The sequence below is a fragment of the Molothrus aeneus genome, chromosome 3, assembly GCF_037042795.1.
Source record: "Molothrus aeneus isolate 106 chromosome 3, BPBGC_Maene_1.0, whole genome shotgun sequence".
Classification (NCBI taxonomy): domain Eukaryota; kingdom Metazoa; phylum Chordata; class Aves; order Passeriformes; family Icteridae; genus Molothrus; species Molothrus aeneus.
Window position 1 is genome coordinate 32,143,176 of NC_089648.1, and position 16,277 is coordinate 32,159,452.

The following is a 16,277-nucleotide window of genomic DNA, read 5'->3' on the forward strand; positions in this document are numbered from 1 at the left end:
TTCTCTCTTTAGGAAAAGGAAAAAAAATTACACACACACACACCCCCAAAAAACCAACCACTACCAACCCTCACCCTCCCACAAAAAAAAAAAAAAAAAAAAAAAAAAAAAAAAAAAAAAAAAAAAAAAAAAATTACAGTGCAACACTATTTAAAACTTCAAGTGTTCTATAAGGTCTATAAGGCAATCCTCTATATCAAGTCAAATATAACAGTTGAGATTTTAGGCCTTGGAGAATTTTTCACCTTCATAGGATAGGATTACAGGTTACCTCAGGCTGAATGGGTCTATGGAGAGCTCTAGTTGCAAAGCAGGGTCAATTCTGCCGTCAGACCCAGCTCAGGGCTTTAACCAGCAGGGTCTCCCAACCCTCAAACACAGAGATCACACAAACACCCTGGCTAGCCTGTCCCATCTCTTGGCTGTCAAGAGCTTTTCCTTGTATCCCATGTGAATCTCTGGTTTTTCAACTTAAGCCTGCTGTCCCTTGTCCTTCTGCCACGGAACACTTTACTTCTTGGAAATCTCCTCAGAGATGCAGTTTTCCTTAAAGCCTTCTCGACAGATTCTTGACCCTCATTTCCTCTTAAAAAACTGGAATATAGAATTTACCATTACAAAAAGTACTCCTGAAATATAAATTGTTTTACTGGAAAATTGAGTTAGAGCTTCCATTCTACAAACAAGCTTACGAATTATTTCTCCCCCTCTCACCAAGTACAGTCAAACACCACACATTTCAACTTATTTTTCTCTTTTGTACTTACCAGAATCTCACATTTGTAGCTTTAAAAATACTCAAATAAAACAAGCCAGCATTTTTAGCCACTCTGTCCTAAACTACAAATAAATTACAGTGTGGAGGTATGACAACATGCAAAACTTATGGAGACTGTAAAAAAAGTCTTCGAATGCCTATTTTCTTAAACCCTTTATAGCTGTTATTTTTATCTTACCTGACAAGTTGTACCACAGTATTTAGCAACCTTGCACTGAGAGCATCTGTGCAGATTTTCATTCCTGTTTAGAAAAAAAGGAAAGAAAAAGGGTTATACATACAGATCAAGTTTTGTATTTTTCCTTCTTACCTAACCAGCAATTTCCAAATATTCCAAGTCACAAAAAATATCTTTAAAACAAGAATAGTCTAAAATGCACTGCAATGCAAGAAGAAATTGTACATAGTTATATTCAAAGCTATAGTCATAACCCTTTACTTGTGTCATTTAGCATCTCTGAGGCCATTTTGGACCAACAGGAAAATTATGAAATGTAGCTTTTGTCATAGCTGTAACCCTGAGGAGTTTGATTTTGTAGATAACATCATAATTAGAGCTGTGGAATACAGCTAGCTAATCTATTTACTATCTGAGCCCTGTCTTAAGCAAGCATCACTATCTGTCTTAAACAAGACCTTGCTGTGAACCTGTGGCTGGGACATCAAATTTTATCTTTATAACACAGTCCAAAGTTGACATGTCAGCAGAAATTTCTATTTTAAGAAAACACTTCTGATCAGTGGACAATGAAAACAAAATAAAAATTCATGGGGGAAGTATAAAAATCCAATAAAAACTAGAAGGAGAACTACCAGACCCTATACATTACAATCTAAAGGTTAAAAGCACCTCCTGACTGTAGCAATGTTTTCTGATACTATCTTAATTTATCTATATGACTTAAGAAAATATCACTGAAGTTCTGTACCTTTTTAGACAGTCAGTAAGCATTTAATGTGAAAGCACACACGGACCAAATCTTGTACCCTAAATGTATAAGTAAAGATATTTACTTTGGGTGAGTAGAAATGAAACAGAATTTGAGGTTTCCCTTCCCTATCATTTTCCTGTAGAAGATACTGAACATGATGCATTATTCTAGTAACATTGCAAAGTGTTCATTCTCATTTCTTAACATGCAAGGCTGCTTATGTGAGTTATGGTCATTAACTAGGCTGGGAAAACTCTATGGGTTTTTTGTTGTTGTTAAAACCAAAGGCGGGCAATTTACATTACAGACACAACAATTTATCTGGGCTCTGTGGACAGCACAACCCTTCCCTTACTACTTTCCCCTCAGACTTCCTCCTGGCCGCCCCTCTGATCTTCGTGAAGAAGCACAGGTACCTCACTCAGTGCCACTATTCCCTTGTGAGCTGCACAGGGCTGAACACGGCTCATTTACACCCAACAAATTATCACCAGGACTTATTCCTTAGTACCCCCTTCTCCATCCTTCTACAAGGCAAGGAAAGAGGGTTCAATCGTGCCACTGTCCCCTTCTAAAAGTAATTTTAGTAATGGTATCTTTAGGTTGCTATAGTGTTTTACATTTAGTTGCCTCAAATTTTATTATATAGATTAATTCAGCTTTCCAATTTAATTGGGAAATAACTATCTGTAATAGCCCATTTCAAACTGAAGGGGCAAGTTTAAGTGATCAGATTAAGGACTTGACTTTGCAAGATTCCTGGTGTCTGCACATCAGCACCAGATGTGCTCTTTTCACTTGCACTCCCATCTGATGCAAAGATGTAATTTGCTGTCTCTGCTGTCACCAAAAGAAAACTCCTCTGCTGTTGCCAGCCATCTAGAGACTGTACATCACAGAGTCAGACTCCCAGACCAACTGCTTTACAACGTGACCTTCTTTCACTTACACCACTCAGTTTTCCCAAATCTTAATTTCTCTGGGTGACTTCAAAAAGGTAGAACACTATCTGTCCAAAGGCCACACACAAACCAGACAGAACCAACATGCCCACAAACTTCAATCTAGAATTTCTGGATAAACAACGTAGCCCACTTATTTCAGCTATGATGCCAAAACTGAAAAGTAGGAGGACACCAGAAATGCCATGGAGCATCCATCCTCTAGCAAAACCCAACCTCCTCTTTCCCTCAGGTCCCACAAGTGAGAAAGGTATTTTGCCAATATATCAAAGTTTTCTATGTTTGAATTATTAAAAGTAAGAGCTCGTGCATTATCTTAGGACTCTTATAAGGATTTGGGGAGTTTAGACAGCTGCATTGGTCAAAGATTAAGAAGAGCATTATGAACAGTCCATTATAATCAAGTAAAATATTTTCATTTGTTCTGCATAAAAATCCCTATTTTGTCACACAATATTTTGTAGATATTCATACTAACTACCAGGAGAAAAGTAATTTATAAACATTTTAGATATAAGTAGTATATACCTAAATATAATAAATATTTAGGTATTTGTCTACAGCATTCTTTATCTTCCTACCTGAAAAGCCAGCCCTTGAGACAGAAAAAACTAGCAACTGTTGGATTTCTATAAACAGAATCTAAAATCTTGTACATGTACAATAGGTTTTTGATTTTAAGGTGCAATGCCCAAGGATGATTCAGAGTTAGAAACAAGTGTGAAATCTTCATTTTGCCAGCTGGGGAGAGCTGCTTCATCTTCAAGGTTGAGCAATGACACAACCTTAACCATATTCTGGTAGAGGAGGATCTATTTCTCAATTTAGATTAGAAGCTTAAGCAAAAAAACTTTGAGGGCAGACTTTGTTCTACATGTTATTCACCAAAACACAATAATCAGTTCAGAGTTTGAAAACAGAGCATGTGCAATTTTAGTCCCAAACACACTGAAGTACCACACAGTCCCAGCAGCAACAGGTAAGATGCAGATTTCCAAAGCAGAGTAATTATAACTTTCTGGCTGCTGAATTTAAGTGAATCAATACCCACAACAACCAGAGAAGTCCTTCCTACAGTTTTCACATTCTTCCATGAGAAGGCTGGATGCAATAACCTTAATACACCTGCAAGGATACCTGGCCTTGGTATCTCCCTTGGGAATTTCCCAAGGAATGCCAGGATTTACTGAAATCATTAGTGTCAAGTCACCAACACATATTCCATCTTTCTTTTGTAACACAACTAGCAGGTGTGTTGGCACAAAGCACCAAATTCCCTCAGCAACCTCGGAAGCTTCAATACCTTACATTAATATTTCCTTTGTATCCCTTGTCCCCAAGGGTTAATGATGCTGCAGTAACAAACACATACACAAAAATCTAAGCACCACTCAAAACTGGAATTTTTGTCAAACTGACACTTCAGTGAGATTATTTGAATAAGACAACTCCCTTCTGGTGCCATTTAATAAATGAATTATCCATTAATCTTTGAGATTTCTTTGAATGACAAGTAGATGTAGAATGCCTGTCAGAGAGCTGAATGGTAAAGCTGCTACTGAAATCATTGCTTTCTCTTCCAATCCTTCTTTCCCGTCCTTGACCAAAAAAAAAATTCCTTTGTATTTATAACATCTCTGGATCATGCTACATGGCATACTAAGTGTAAAACAGCATGATCTAAAGCTCTAACTCTTAAATCCTTTATAGGCAGATTCATGTATTCATATATAGAGGATTTATGTATTTTAGAACATTTAAGAAGTAAGGCAATTTCCCTGGTATATTTCTGTCCTTCTCAATATTTTACTGATGTCATAGGCTTTATTAAATGAATTTTAAAGTCACTGTCAGATACTCCCATGCATTTCTTATTACCTGTAAACGTCACCTGGAGATAGTATCAGGTCCCTTACAAGGTACCTACCGCATCTCACCTAATGTCACTAATTTAATGGATGAGAAAATGCACGAAATTTGATATAATGGATTCAGTTATGCTTTAATCTTTAAAAAAGTTTCTGCTGCAACAAAAAAGGAAAGATGCAGCAACCAAAAATAAATTACTAATTTTCCAGCACAGTATAAACAAGTTTTTGCAAATGACCACAACCCCTTATGAAACAACAAGCAAAAGTGAGCATCTTTGTACTAAAACAAAGAGCCAAAACCAAAACAACAACAAAAACCAAAACCCACAAGTAAGCAGGGGTTGCCAGTTGACCTCTAACATAGCATTATAGTCAGGTTAAGAATCTTTCCTCCAAGGAATTTGGTTATTGCTAAATCTTGTCATCATTATGGTCTACAAACACTGTTCGTAGAATTAGCTCTTCCAATGCGTACTGAGAAGGCAAAAGAGCAACACCAAATGCAGAGGTGGCTAGAACAATTTCCAGGAGGTTGATATGGACAGGAAACAAAAGAAAACTTACGAGAAAGGGGAAAAACAAGACAGCTCAACTGGAATTGCCCAAGTGGGCACATATTCCTCAGAATTTTTTTCTCCTTTTTTTAACACATGATTAAAATCTTAAGAAGAAGTTGAAGAGGTTAACAAAGGTTTGCCTGGACTAAAAGGTCCTATCAGAGCCACACCTGCTATATGTGCATTTCTAAAAACATCACATAATATTTTCTGCGTGCCAGGAAATGGCCTAATAAATTTCAAATACCACAACAAAGTCAACCAAATACAATTAGACTACTTAATTTATAATGGCAATGCATCTACACTTCTCTGCTGATTGCAGGCACTTGACTTTCAGCCTTACTCACAAGATAAGTATCAGATATAACAGAACTGATTAAAAGACTGCATTCCACATAGTTTATTCACACTTCTGCCACATCTTGCAGGAAGACAGGACTATCTCACACAAATCCCCTCCTGCATTTTTGTTGTTGATATTGTTTTTCAGTTAATAATCCTGCCCTGTATACATGAATGAAAAGAGAGCTCTTTCCAATGTGTGTCAAACTGAACTAATTTCTGGAACAAATTCTCAGACCTTTGCAATTCAGTCAAGCCTGTCAAGTGCATAAAGTCTACTTGGATTTTCTCAAGTATGTGCATTTCAGACCTGTCACAAAATGAAAGCAATCAATACCTACAGTAAGCAAAGAAGTCATTCATCATTTTAACTAATATGCTTCTGTCTTCTAATAATAAAAATAAAGTTGTGAAGAGCCAACAGCCATCTTACATTTGGTAGATTTGAGAGCACAGGGGTTATGTTAAGTGTAATTACAGCTTTCTCTCCACACCTCTCTCCCAATAATGAGGTGTAGCAACACAGTTGGCCCCAGCTGCTACTGCACTGCTGATTCACATGGGCAGCAGGCACTCTGGGGAAGATGGGGACAAGGATGAACAGAGCTGAGGGCCAGGCAGCACAACCCAGGGCATATGTGTCTGCAACATCCCAACTCCAAGCCCTGGGCAAGCAACAACTCTGCAGCCAGTGAGCTGAGCTGTGCCCACAGCAGGGTTCCCAGCCCCCCTGATGCCCTGGGTGTTTTGGCTCAGCCTGGCAGGCTCATGGCGCTCCCTTGCCAGGACCCCAGACCTGCTCTGCAGTCTCTGATGAGCTGGCAGAGAAGATGTCTTCTACAAGTCCCATGGCCCACTGCCTCTGAAATAAGGCTGCCAGGCTTTTCTGCCCTAAGGTTGTGCTGTACACTGCTCTCAGGTCCCTCACTGGATCTGGGCAAACAAGAGTACACCAGGTAAGAAGCCTTTGAATTCCCTGCTCCTAAAAGTAGTGGAAAAAATCTCACATATTCTCCACATGCACACTTCATTGTGTTAGGTGTACAAATTAATATTTTTTAACCTAAGAGCAGCACTGGGAAATAGCATTCTGGGAGGTGGAATTAGAGTTAAAAGGTAGCCACTACAGCTAGCCATCAGTGATCAGAGTCATTATTCAAGTGACAACTAAGACCTTTTATATAAGGAAAACACACCTACTTTACTTCCAAATAAAATTATCATCTATTTCATACCTGAACCTTCTACAGAAGTGGTATTGCATTGTCCAGGTAAAAAGAGAACACATGAACAACCAACCTGTTGATGAAAGGTTAGTTAAGACAATTTGCACTCTAAAGGACGCTACTTACTAGCAGGAACAAAAATTTGGCACTCAGAATGACTCCCCATAACTTAAATCTTGGTTTCTGAAGTCTTACTTGTAACCCTGAATGCCCACTTGCTGTTATTTTCTGTAATTCTTGTTATCTTGTCACAAAACTTTAGCTGACAAGAGCTTCTGGATCTTATTTTTTCTCTGGTTTTGCGTAGTAGGTATATCTCCCATCATTCTTTTCTGCACCTTATTTTTTCTTCTGAAGAATACCTGGTCTGCAAACTGAAAAACATATTCTGAACAAAAATTGTAAGGGTCTATAGTCACTTCTTCATTGCAATATAACCCTTCCTGACAATCTTCATTGGAATTTTAGTTGGTTTTTTTTTTTTCTTTTGGGGGTTGCAGGAGCCAAAGTCAAGGCTGGGTAAAAGAAAAAAAAAAACAAAACAAGTACTAGATTTCATTTCCTTCTGTATAGAAACTGGTCCTTGTGTTCACCCAGTGATTGAATTATCGCCAAATTTAGATAAGAAAGCGTTGATTTTTCAAAACCTCTTTGCACTATTTTGAAAAAGAATGGTGAGACATTCCTTGCTGAAATGGAAAAGTTATCTAGAGCCACAAAGATGTCGCTCCCATGGTTAAACTGAAAAAAACAAACAAAAACAAACAAACAAACAAAAAAAACCACATTGATTTTTTTTAAGAGAAAGACACTAAAATGTAGTACTTAGTATATTACTTGATACAACCTAGAACAGAATTATACCCTTCTCCACTAAGTTGGTAAATGGTGAAATGCTTCAGATGTGCTTTCCAATAAAATTAGTGAAGGAACTTAAAAAAAGAAACACCAAAACATATGGCTCTCAAATTGGCATGAAATTTAATCTTAACTTTGAATTCTACTTTTCCATTCAACATTTACCTCTCATGCTACATGAAAACACCAAAAAATCTCTCAACTAAAACCAAAAATATTTACATTAGAAGGAATTTCAGTAGTACAAGACCCGAAAACTCATTCAGAAGTTCTCAGCATATCCCAAGGAGGTTTTTGTCCTAGAAGACAAGACTGGCTTTGGAATATATTTGCATTTATAGAAGTACACACACAGTATATGTACAAACACACACACACTTTATCAACACTCACGATGAATAAAACAAACACCATCACAACTGAAATCAGTGGCTGTGTGAAAACACCGTAATTATTCCCCCAGCAAAATTCACAGCTGTCCCCCACTGAGAGCACTGAAACAGCATCACAGCAGAAGGTGGCTCCAAAAGCATCAGGTAACTCCTACAAACTGTCTGTGGCACCTCCTTGCCCTGCAAAGCTGCTTTCACACAGCTGCCTTCAAATCAAGGCCATCTCCAGGGCTTCCCTGCAGTGGGCATGCCAACACGCCTCCCTCCAGCAATTTCAGGCTTAAACAGATTATTTTCAGTCACACAGTACATTCATTCCACCCTGGGATTTCAATCAAAGAAGAAAGCCAAATACTGTGCAAGACTAAGATTATATTTCAAAATATGAAAAGGTCATATCTATAACTTAGTAACCTGGGAAAAAAGCTACATGCAATTTTTAAATGCTCATTTATGGAACATGTGGTTAAAATCCAATGAAGCTAAGTATAATAAAATATCCCGTCTTTCACTTCTCCCTATAAAAATGATTAATTTTGTCATTAATCTGATGTATATCTAAGTAGTTTTTTCTTCAACCCATAGGTCATTGTTCCACCAAAACAAAGCTGTTGCTCTAAAATATCATACTGATGTAAACATTTACTTCCTGCTAGTATTACCTCCGGGATCATATGCATGTATAATTTTCAATGAAATACAAACCCCTCTGACCCTCTCAGAGAAGAATATCTTCATGAGCTTTTTTCAGCTCCTTTCCTTTCTTGACCACATGTATATTTTTGGCATAAACATTTTTTAGAGATCCTGCAATTCTTATTCACTTGCTTTTCTTTTTCCAAATGTGAACACCTATGCCCAAAGGATCTTTCATTCCCCATGGAACATATTTTGAAAGTGACGAACGAAAAAGTAAAATATTTCAGGTAAAAATCTTTGACAGACATAGTAACACAGATAGGCTCAAAATAAATACCAGTGCTTTTTGCCCTGTAGATTTAGAATTGGGAAAGGATATACATCAAGTGAACTCTTCATTTTCAATCTGCTTAGCCCTTGTGGTCAGATCACATCCAAATTAAGATTCATATATATGAGACTGGAACAGAATAGTCAGTTCTGCTTACTTATAAGCTGAAGAACCTGCAAAGGTAGAAAATGAGAGTAAAATGCAGGAAAAATGTGCTCCTATCAAATAGCAGAAAGGGCAGAGAAACAGCTTGCTTCCAGCTCAGGTGCAATCTGATATTGTGAGGTTTCACTAGACATCTGAAGCGGTCTTGTCATAAACTCCTAAAATCCCAATGAATACTTTTGCATTATAAGACCATGAAAATGTTCCTGACATCTGTAATTCTGCTTCCCACTTCGATCCAGCCCTCTAGTGCAGGATGGTTTTCTGCTGTATCTGTTTCTCTGGGGATGCACTTTAAATGCACATAAGTTTCCCCCTCAGACAAAGGCACTTCTCATATTGAGTCCATCCTCACCTCCTAGAAATGCAGACTATTCCTGAGAGTACCAGTGTTTATCTCAAAACCTATTCTACTCAACTGTGAGACACTGGGGAAACCTGAAAAAAGATCACTTTTAGCAAATCAATAAACACCTGTACTAAATTTACAAATAGCTGCCTAACCAGTTCTCTTTCAGTTTAGTTGGATCCACAGTCTTTTAAATTACCCTTAACTGACACATTCCATCATATTTTTCCTTCAAATCTTCTGTATTTTATCCCTGTCATTTCATTATCTCCAGCTTTGCAGGCATTTTGGCTTGCTTGTCACTGTTCATATTTTTCCTCTAATTTACTCTATTTCAACACCTTTCCCATTTCAGAATGTCTTTCTCCTTTTATAGATTACAAAGGCATTGTTTTTTTATCTCCAAGAAGTCTTATTTTTTCCCCACCAGCCTCAAATCCTTTTTCACTTTATACTCCTTACAGCAATTTTCATATCACATCAGAGTGGCACTTCCAAGCATTGATCTGAAAACATTTTACAAAGCTTCTTCCTATCAAGTGCTTGAATAAAACCTCTTAAGTCACATCTCTCACTTATTTCTCCAACAGATTCTGGATGTCAATACAGAAGGGATGTCTCCCCTTCTGTGTCCCTCCTTTATGTGTCACTGAAAGGTAGATTCCATAGTTCCCACACTAATGCTTAATTCTGAAAATGTTCACCAGTAAGAATTAAGGTATTTCATATTAGCATAGGAACAGCAATGCTACATGGAAATTATTCAGAAATACAGAACATATATTTTTTTTTAATTTTTTTTTTACTATTGACTCCTATAAGGTAGTTAAAATTTTTATTTTCACAGACCTGCATTGCACCATTACTGATGGAAAGCAAGACCTTCAACCAGGACTGTCCATATAATAGCTAAAACTTAAAGTTAAGCTTTACAACTAAAATGCCCTAAAGTCCATTTATAATGCTACCTGGATATATAATCACCTAGAAGAAATCTTAGTATTAAAAAACATAAGCACTAAACCTTTCACATCTCAAAGCATAAGGTCCATAAAGACTCACTGGAGCCTCATGTGTTTCTCGAAGGTCTTTGTAAGGGTTTCCTGTGCTTTAGTTAACGTGTTTGTACTGAAACTCCTGCAGAGGTCCCCAGACTCAGCTGAGCCACTGCAGGTTCAGTGTTTACAGCAAAGCCCTGGCAGTGCCCAGGGCTGCCCAAAAGGCCCCTGACAGAGCAGAGGCCAAGCCACCCAACCTGGCAGGGCACCACCACCCAACAGCAGGGAGCAAATGATGTACGTGAGCTAATTAGCAATACCAGCACTATGTGTGCAGTGGGGACACAAGAGGTTTTCAAGGCCTCTGCCAATTATGCCACTGTAACAGGCAGGGAAATACCAAGGCTGAATTGTGTGGTGATATTTGTTCACCTCTTGTTTGCTTCCTCTCCTGCTTCACTCTTGTCAATGCCCCGATAGAGGCAGGACAGGGTGCTGAACCTATTTCATGCTCAATACTCTGAATTTAAGAAAGTCAGAGACATGATGAAACGGGTCAAAATGCTGTGACTACTGATTTGAGAAAGCCTCTCCAAGGCTGGAGCCTTCCCAGTCTAAAATAAACAGCCAGGGAAGTCATAAATCAGTTCCACATCATCTAATACTCTCTGTACTCTGGTGACATCCGATGGCTAAAAGCATAATAGATGTTTCTTCAGTTTCAGAAAGCAGTTATCCAAGTTTAGTTTCCCTTTTTTTTTTTTAGTAGAGAAACAAAAACATAGTCAAAAGAAATGCTCTAGCTATAGTGACACCCATATATTTTGAGAAAAAAAAGGAATTATAATTTAACAGCTGTGAGCCCTAGTCTTAATTGCCTAAGTCTACTTCCCACCTATTCTAGAGAAACTTTCAGTAACCAAAACCTGTACATTCTTCCAAGTTTTAAAATTTGCCCATTTCCAGCAAAAAGGTATTTTTAAAGAAACCAGCCCAATTCCAAAATGTATTTGGGAGCCCCTTGCCATCACTAGCTTTAGTACAATTTTTCCTGCTGAAGAATTGAGAGTTTGACCAGGAAGGCATCAAACCCCAGGAGTAATCCTGAAAATTTCCATCTCAGTAACTGATGTGCTTGAAGATATGTAAATGCTCAGGCATGCCTGTAAATGGCAGCTCTCTCTCACTAACTGGTTCTGAAATAAGTATTGCTACATTTCTAACTAAAGTCAATACCTTCACAAAAGAGACCTATTCAAACTAGGAAATGTCAAAATCATTTAGTGTCTCCCAGAAACTATTTTACACAGATAAAGCACAGATAATACTTGCAAATAAGTTTTCATAAATTCTTGTGGAACTGTAGAAATGAAGATAAAACTTCAACTACTTTTGTTTCACCTTCACTTTTTATTAAAAATTCCCATGTATTTTTCAGTGAAAGTGAAAGGCATTTCTAGCTCATTTTATCAGTCAATAGAATAATGATGTTGCATCAACATGAGAAACAACCAAGTGATTTTAAAAATCTGAAGCTATTATTTTAATATTTTAATTTTGAAAAACTATTTCTTAATTAAGTCACAGCAATTTCAACATACAGCATGCTTCCCCACACTTAGCTACCAGTTCTCATGTTTCTCTTAGAACATTCCATAGCAAATGTTAAAAGAAGAGGAGCTGCCAAGCCATAATATCTGTCATAAGCTAAGAGATTGCAGTTTACCTTCCTGCTGATTTGTTCCAATGACAATACATCAGTACACACTTTTCTATTTCAAAAATTGCCACTGGTATTGAAGAAGCTTCAAATGGGCATAGACAGAGCAAGGAGGTTTAAACTAATAAGGAAAATCACAAATTGATACGGATTGGCCATGGATTTTGCACAATTACCTAGTTAAAATTGGGGTTTATGTTCCAGAAGGTACTACTTTTACATCATTATAAGTCTTCAGTTAAATTTCATTTTCTCCATGGCCAAGAAATATGAGCCTTTAATCATTATACCGTAGCTTTAGCAATGGGTCATGAGTGAAATCAGATTATTTGTTTCGGTTCAACAGCCATGGAATGAGACTCTGCAGAGCACAGTACAGGAAAATGAGAAATATGTTATTCCTTATTTGCAAAGGAAGACAGTGAAGGTTTATTGTGCTAGGCAATTGCTGGGAGAGAGCTGGGGATTTTGTTAATGTATGTCAGTGCTGATATGGCTTATAGGTATCAGTAAAAGTTAAATAATCACAAGCAATGCTCTGCTTTGCAGAATAAAATAAATGCCTACAGTATATGTTGGAGAAAAATGAGCCTCTGGTAATTTCTAAAGTCAACCATGCCTCAAATCAATGAGCTGAAAAAGCTTGAGGGAAGAAATGATCCACTGCAACCACACTGTTTTATAAAAATTTCACTTTCATCAAGATAGCAAAATAAACAGTTTTTTAAGTGCATGCAGATACATTAATATATTCTTATCCACACAAATACTACCTCTATTGGCAGTTTATTCCTCTTGTGACTTTTCATCTCATAACTGTTATTTCCTCCTGTATCTCCTGAAAGTGTTACATGCTAACTCATCACATTTTCTGAACATCCATTACCACTCCTGCAATAACACAGTGCAACTCACAAGAGGTTCCTCACCACCTTGGGCACCTGCCCCCTTCAACACACCTCTGCCAGTGCACACAAGTGACTTGTGCACATTGGAAAGGCTGGTGCAGTATCAGAGGGATCTACATAAACCCTACATCCAGCTTACTTTACTGCTTGAATTCTGGTCTCCAATCAAACTTGACAACCAAATTGGTTACTTTGTCATTATAAATGGAGGGAGAGCCAGAGGTTCTCCTGTGCATGCTTCACTCAGACACACTGCAGCATGCCAACAGCTTTAAGTAGCTTATGTTGAGTCCCCACTGTTGTTACACGACTGCACTTAAGGTAAAACTGATTTGAGTTTCTTACGAAAGCATGAGTTGCACAAAGCAAAGCTGCACATAAGAGATGCAGAGAAAATGTTCCTCCACAGGACAGGTGCAAGACCAAGTGACTTGCAGACTGAGGCAAGACACCCAGCCTCTGTCACCCTGGTTCCTCAGGCTGTGCAGGAAATACTTGCCCAAGGAGGTCACTTCTTAATGTCTGACCAAAAAAAGCAAAGTCAAATTGTCAGCATAAACAGCAGGATATGCAGGTGTAGTTTGGGGATTAGGGATTTTTGGTTTGCTTCATTTTAAATCAAGACACTGGCTGTTAATAACTGGGAGTATTTCTCAGCTAGCAAGTGGATTAATGCCTCTGATTAATTGCATACAGATTATTAAAACAGGTAAAAGAATCCAAATTACACCTACAGTTTTAGCTGAATATAAGAATTCCACATGAAATTACTTGACTTCTTTTGGTGGAGTTCTCAAAACCTGAATACACCATCTTGAAAAAGAGACCACTTGGGTTCATGAAGAAGTAGCAAAGGGAACACAGTCCAGTCAAACACAAAAACAAGTCCCACTACTAAAATATTTGCCTAAGGAATACCAGCACTTAGGCATTCGTAAGTGCTGCATGTATATGCAGTACTCTGCTAATACAAAATAAAAATTATAAAAACATTCCAATACAGGAAGGATAAAACTCATGACAAATAGGTAAGGAATGCCTTTAACCCAGTACGATGCAGTTCATGTTACCATGGCAAAATTCACCTTTGAGGACAATGAGATTTCTTCACAGCAACAAAACTCCATTTAGTCAAGGAACCACTGAGATTTCAAGTCCAAAACCTAACCCAGAGATGATCCACACTGATTTAGGTTATTTGATTTAAAAGTAAACTGTATTTTGAAAAGGGCATGTAGTGCATATTCTACTGGTATGATGGCTTTCACACTGAACAGGTTATGTTTAAAGAATATACGTTTGTTCAGGGCAGTCAATTAGATAAATTACGTATTTTAACTAAGCTGTGTTCTTACCTCAAAAAAATTATTGTTTTCTTCCATAAAGCACATTGAACTTTCAGTCTGCTGTTATACAGATATTTCTCATGTTCTGGAGCACCCTTACTCAGCAGGGCTGAGTTGTGGCATCCCCTCTGCTGTGCACCAGTGTTTTTGAAGTGAGGCTAAGTGCATGCTGGTTACATGCAATTAATAAAATGTGTTAGCTTCAAATCAGTAACCCCTGAATTTTGTATAACTTCTTCACAACAGAAACATTCACAAAACTGAAAAGCTTCCCTTTATGTTATTATATATAAACATAAATATATGCCGGGTGTCTCCCAACTTTAAATTGGGAGCATATTATGGAAGACATTGGCACAGAATCATTTCTTGCATCAAGGCCACATTTTTATACTTCATACAATGCTGCTTTTTCACCTAATTTGATAAAAAGATCCCATCATGATACTAGGTCTTTGCACTGTTGAAGATGAGCCCTTCTTCAAGAAATAAAAAAAATCCCTAAGGTTTTGACCATTGCCTTCATTTAAAAACAAACAAAAAATTCCACAAGTTCAGCTTTTTGCCAAAAAAAAAAAAAAAAAAAGGCAAAAACCAAGCATGATGAGGCAAGGACTGGTGGAACTGATGGATTAATCACACACACCGCCATCTTATACTATCCTTCTTTATTCCTCATCCTAAACTATGGGTAAGGTGAGCAGCAGCAGTGCCCCAATAAACAAGACACAGCAGAAATTCCTTAACCTACCCGACTGGAAAGGGGAACTGCCAGGTTCATATTTGTAATGATTTTTAAGAAACTTGGGTGGAAATCTGGATTAGAGCATATTTGGTATTAATTGTTCTTGTAAGGCTCATGAACCTTGAAAATGTCTGTGAACATTTTAAGCTAAGATGTGAAGTGAGTTTCCAAGACTAATTTGTGCTGGCAATGACCAAGGCAGAATTGCAAACAGATGCTCTAGGTCTGCCTAGAAAACTAAGGGATTAGGGGATAAAATTCTTCTGAATGATTAAAGATATTGCCAAAATAAATAAATATGTGGTCATCTGCTAAAACTAAATATATATAAGCACATAACCCCAAACCAAAGTATAAATCCTATGAAAATATCAGATAGATTAATATAAACTAGGCAGTGCCAAAACAGTTGTTTTAGGACACCAGAAGAACATGGTACAACTCTCTTTCTTTTGAAATTATTATATACTTAGTAGTGTAACCACATACAAAAAAAAAACCAAAAACACATTTGGGGGAAAAAAAATCATTGAGATCTGGACTCTGTTAGCTAAGGATAAAAATAGATTATCAATTTATTAACACTTGTACATAGCCTAGAAGGTGCTTTTATTTTCACAGGAACATTGACTTTGAAAAGAAAATTAGATTTTTTTTTTAAGTGCAGATATTTTAGAATGCTGGCAAGAAAAATGAAATCCTAAATTAAGTCTATCATTATATTTAATTTCTGTAGTAATAAAATAACATATTCAAGATATCCTAAATTAAATGCAAACAGAGAAACTGGCAGAATAAAGCATCCTACCATTCTATAATCCCTATAATGTTTAACTGGAATTCTTATAAAAACATTTTAAAAAATCTGTTTATGACCATTTTTGTAGTGAATTCATGTCATGCATTTTGAAAAAGGAATTACTTGTTCTAGGATCTCTCCTACTCCTAAAATTTTCTCATTCTGTGTAATTACCAAAAAATACAACAACTCTCCAAGTTATGACTTGAAGAAACCAATTAATTTCCCAAATATTAACTGGTTTTAAACTGTTCAAGCACATTTTCTAAGATAAGAAAAATTTTGTTTATGAAAGTATACTTAGCATGTATACATCAAAAAAATTTACAAATTAGCATTTTCTAGTGGAAAATGTG

The 16,277-nt window shown here is 37.1% G+C and overlaps 1 protein-coding gene across 1 annotated transcript in view; it reads right to left on the minus strand.

Moving 5' to 3' along the window:
* SMYD3 (SET and MYND domain containing 3) overlaps positions 1-16,277 on the minus strand; it is a 380,717-nt gene that overhangs the window by 335,777 nt on the left and 28,663 nt on the right. The window contains exon 2 of the mRNA XM_066547884.1: positions 957-1,020. Coding sequence (XP_066403981.1) covers positions 957-1,020 — 64 coding nt within the window. The remainder of the gene's footprint in view (positions 1-956; positions 1,021-16,277) is intronic.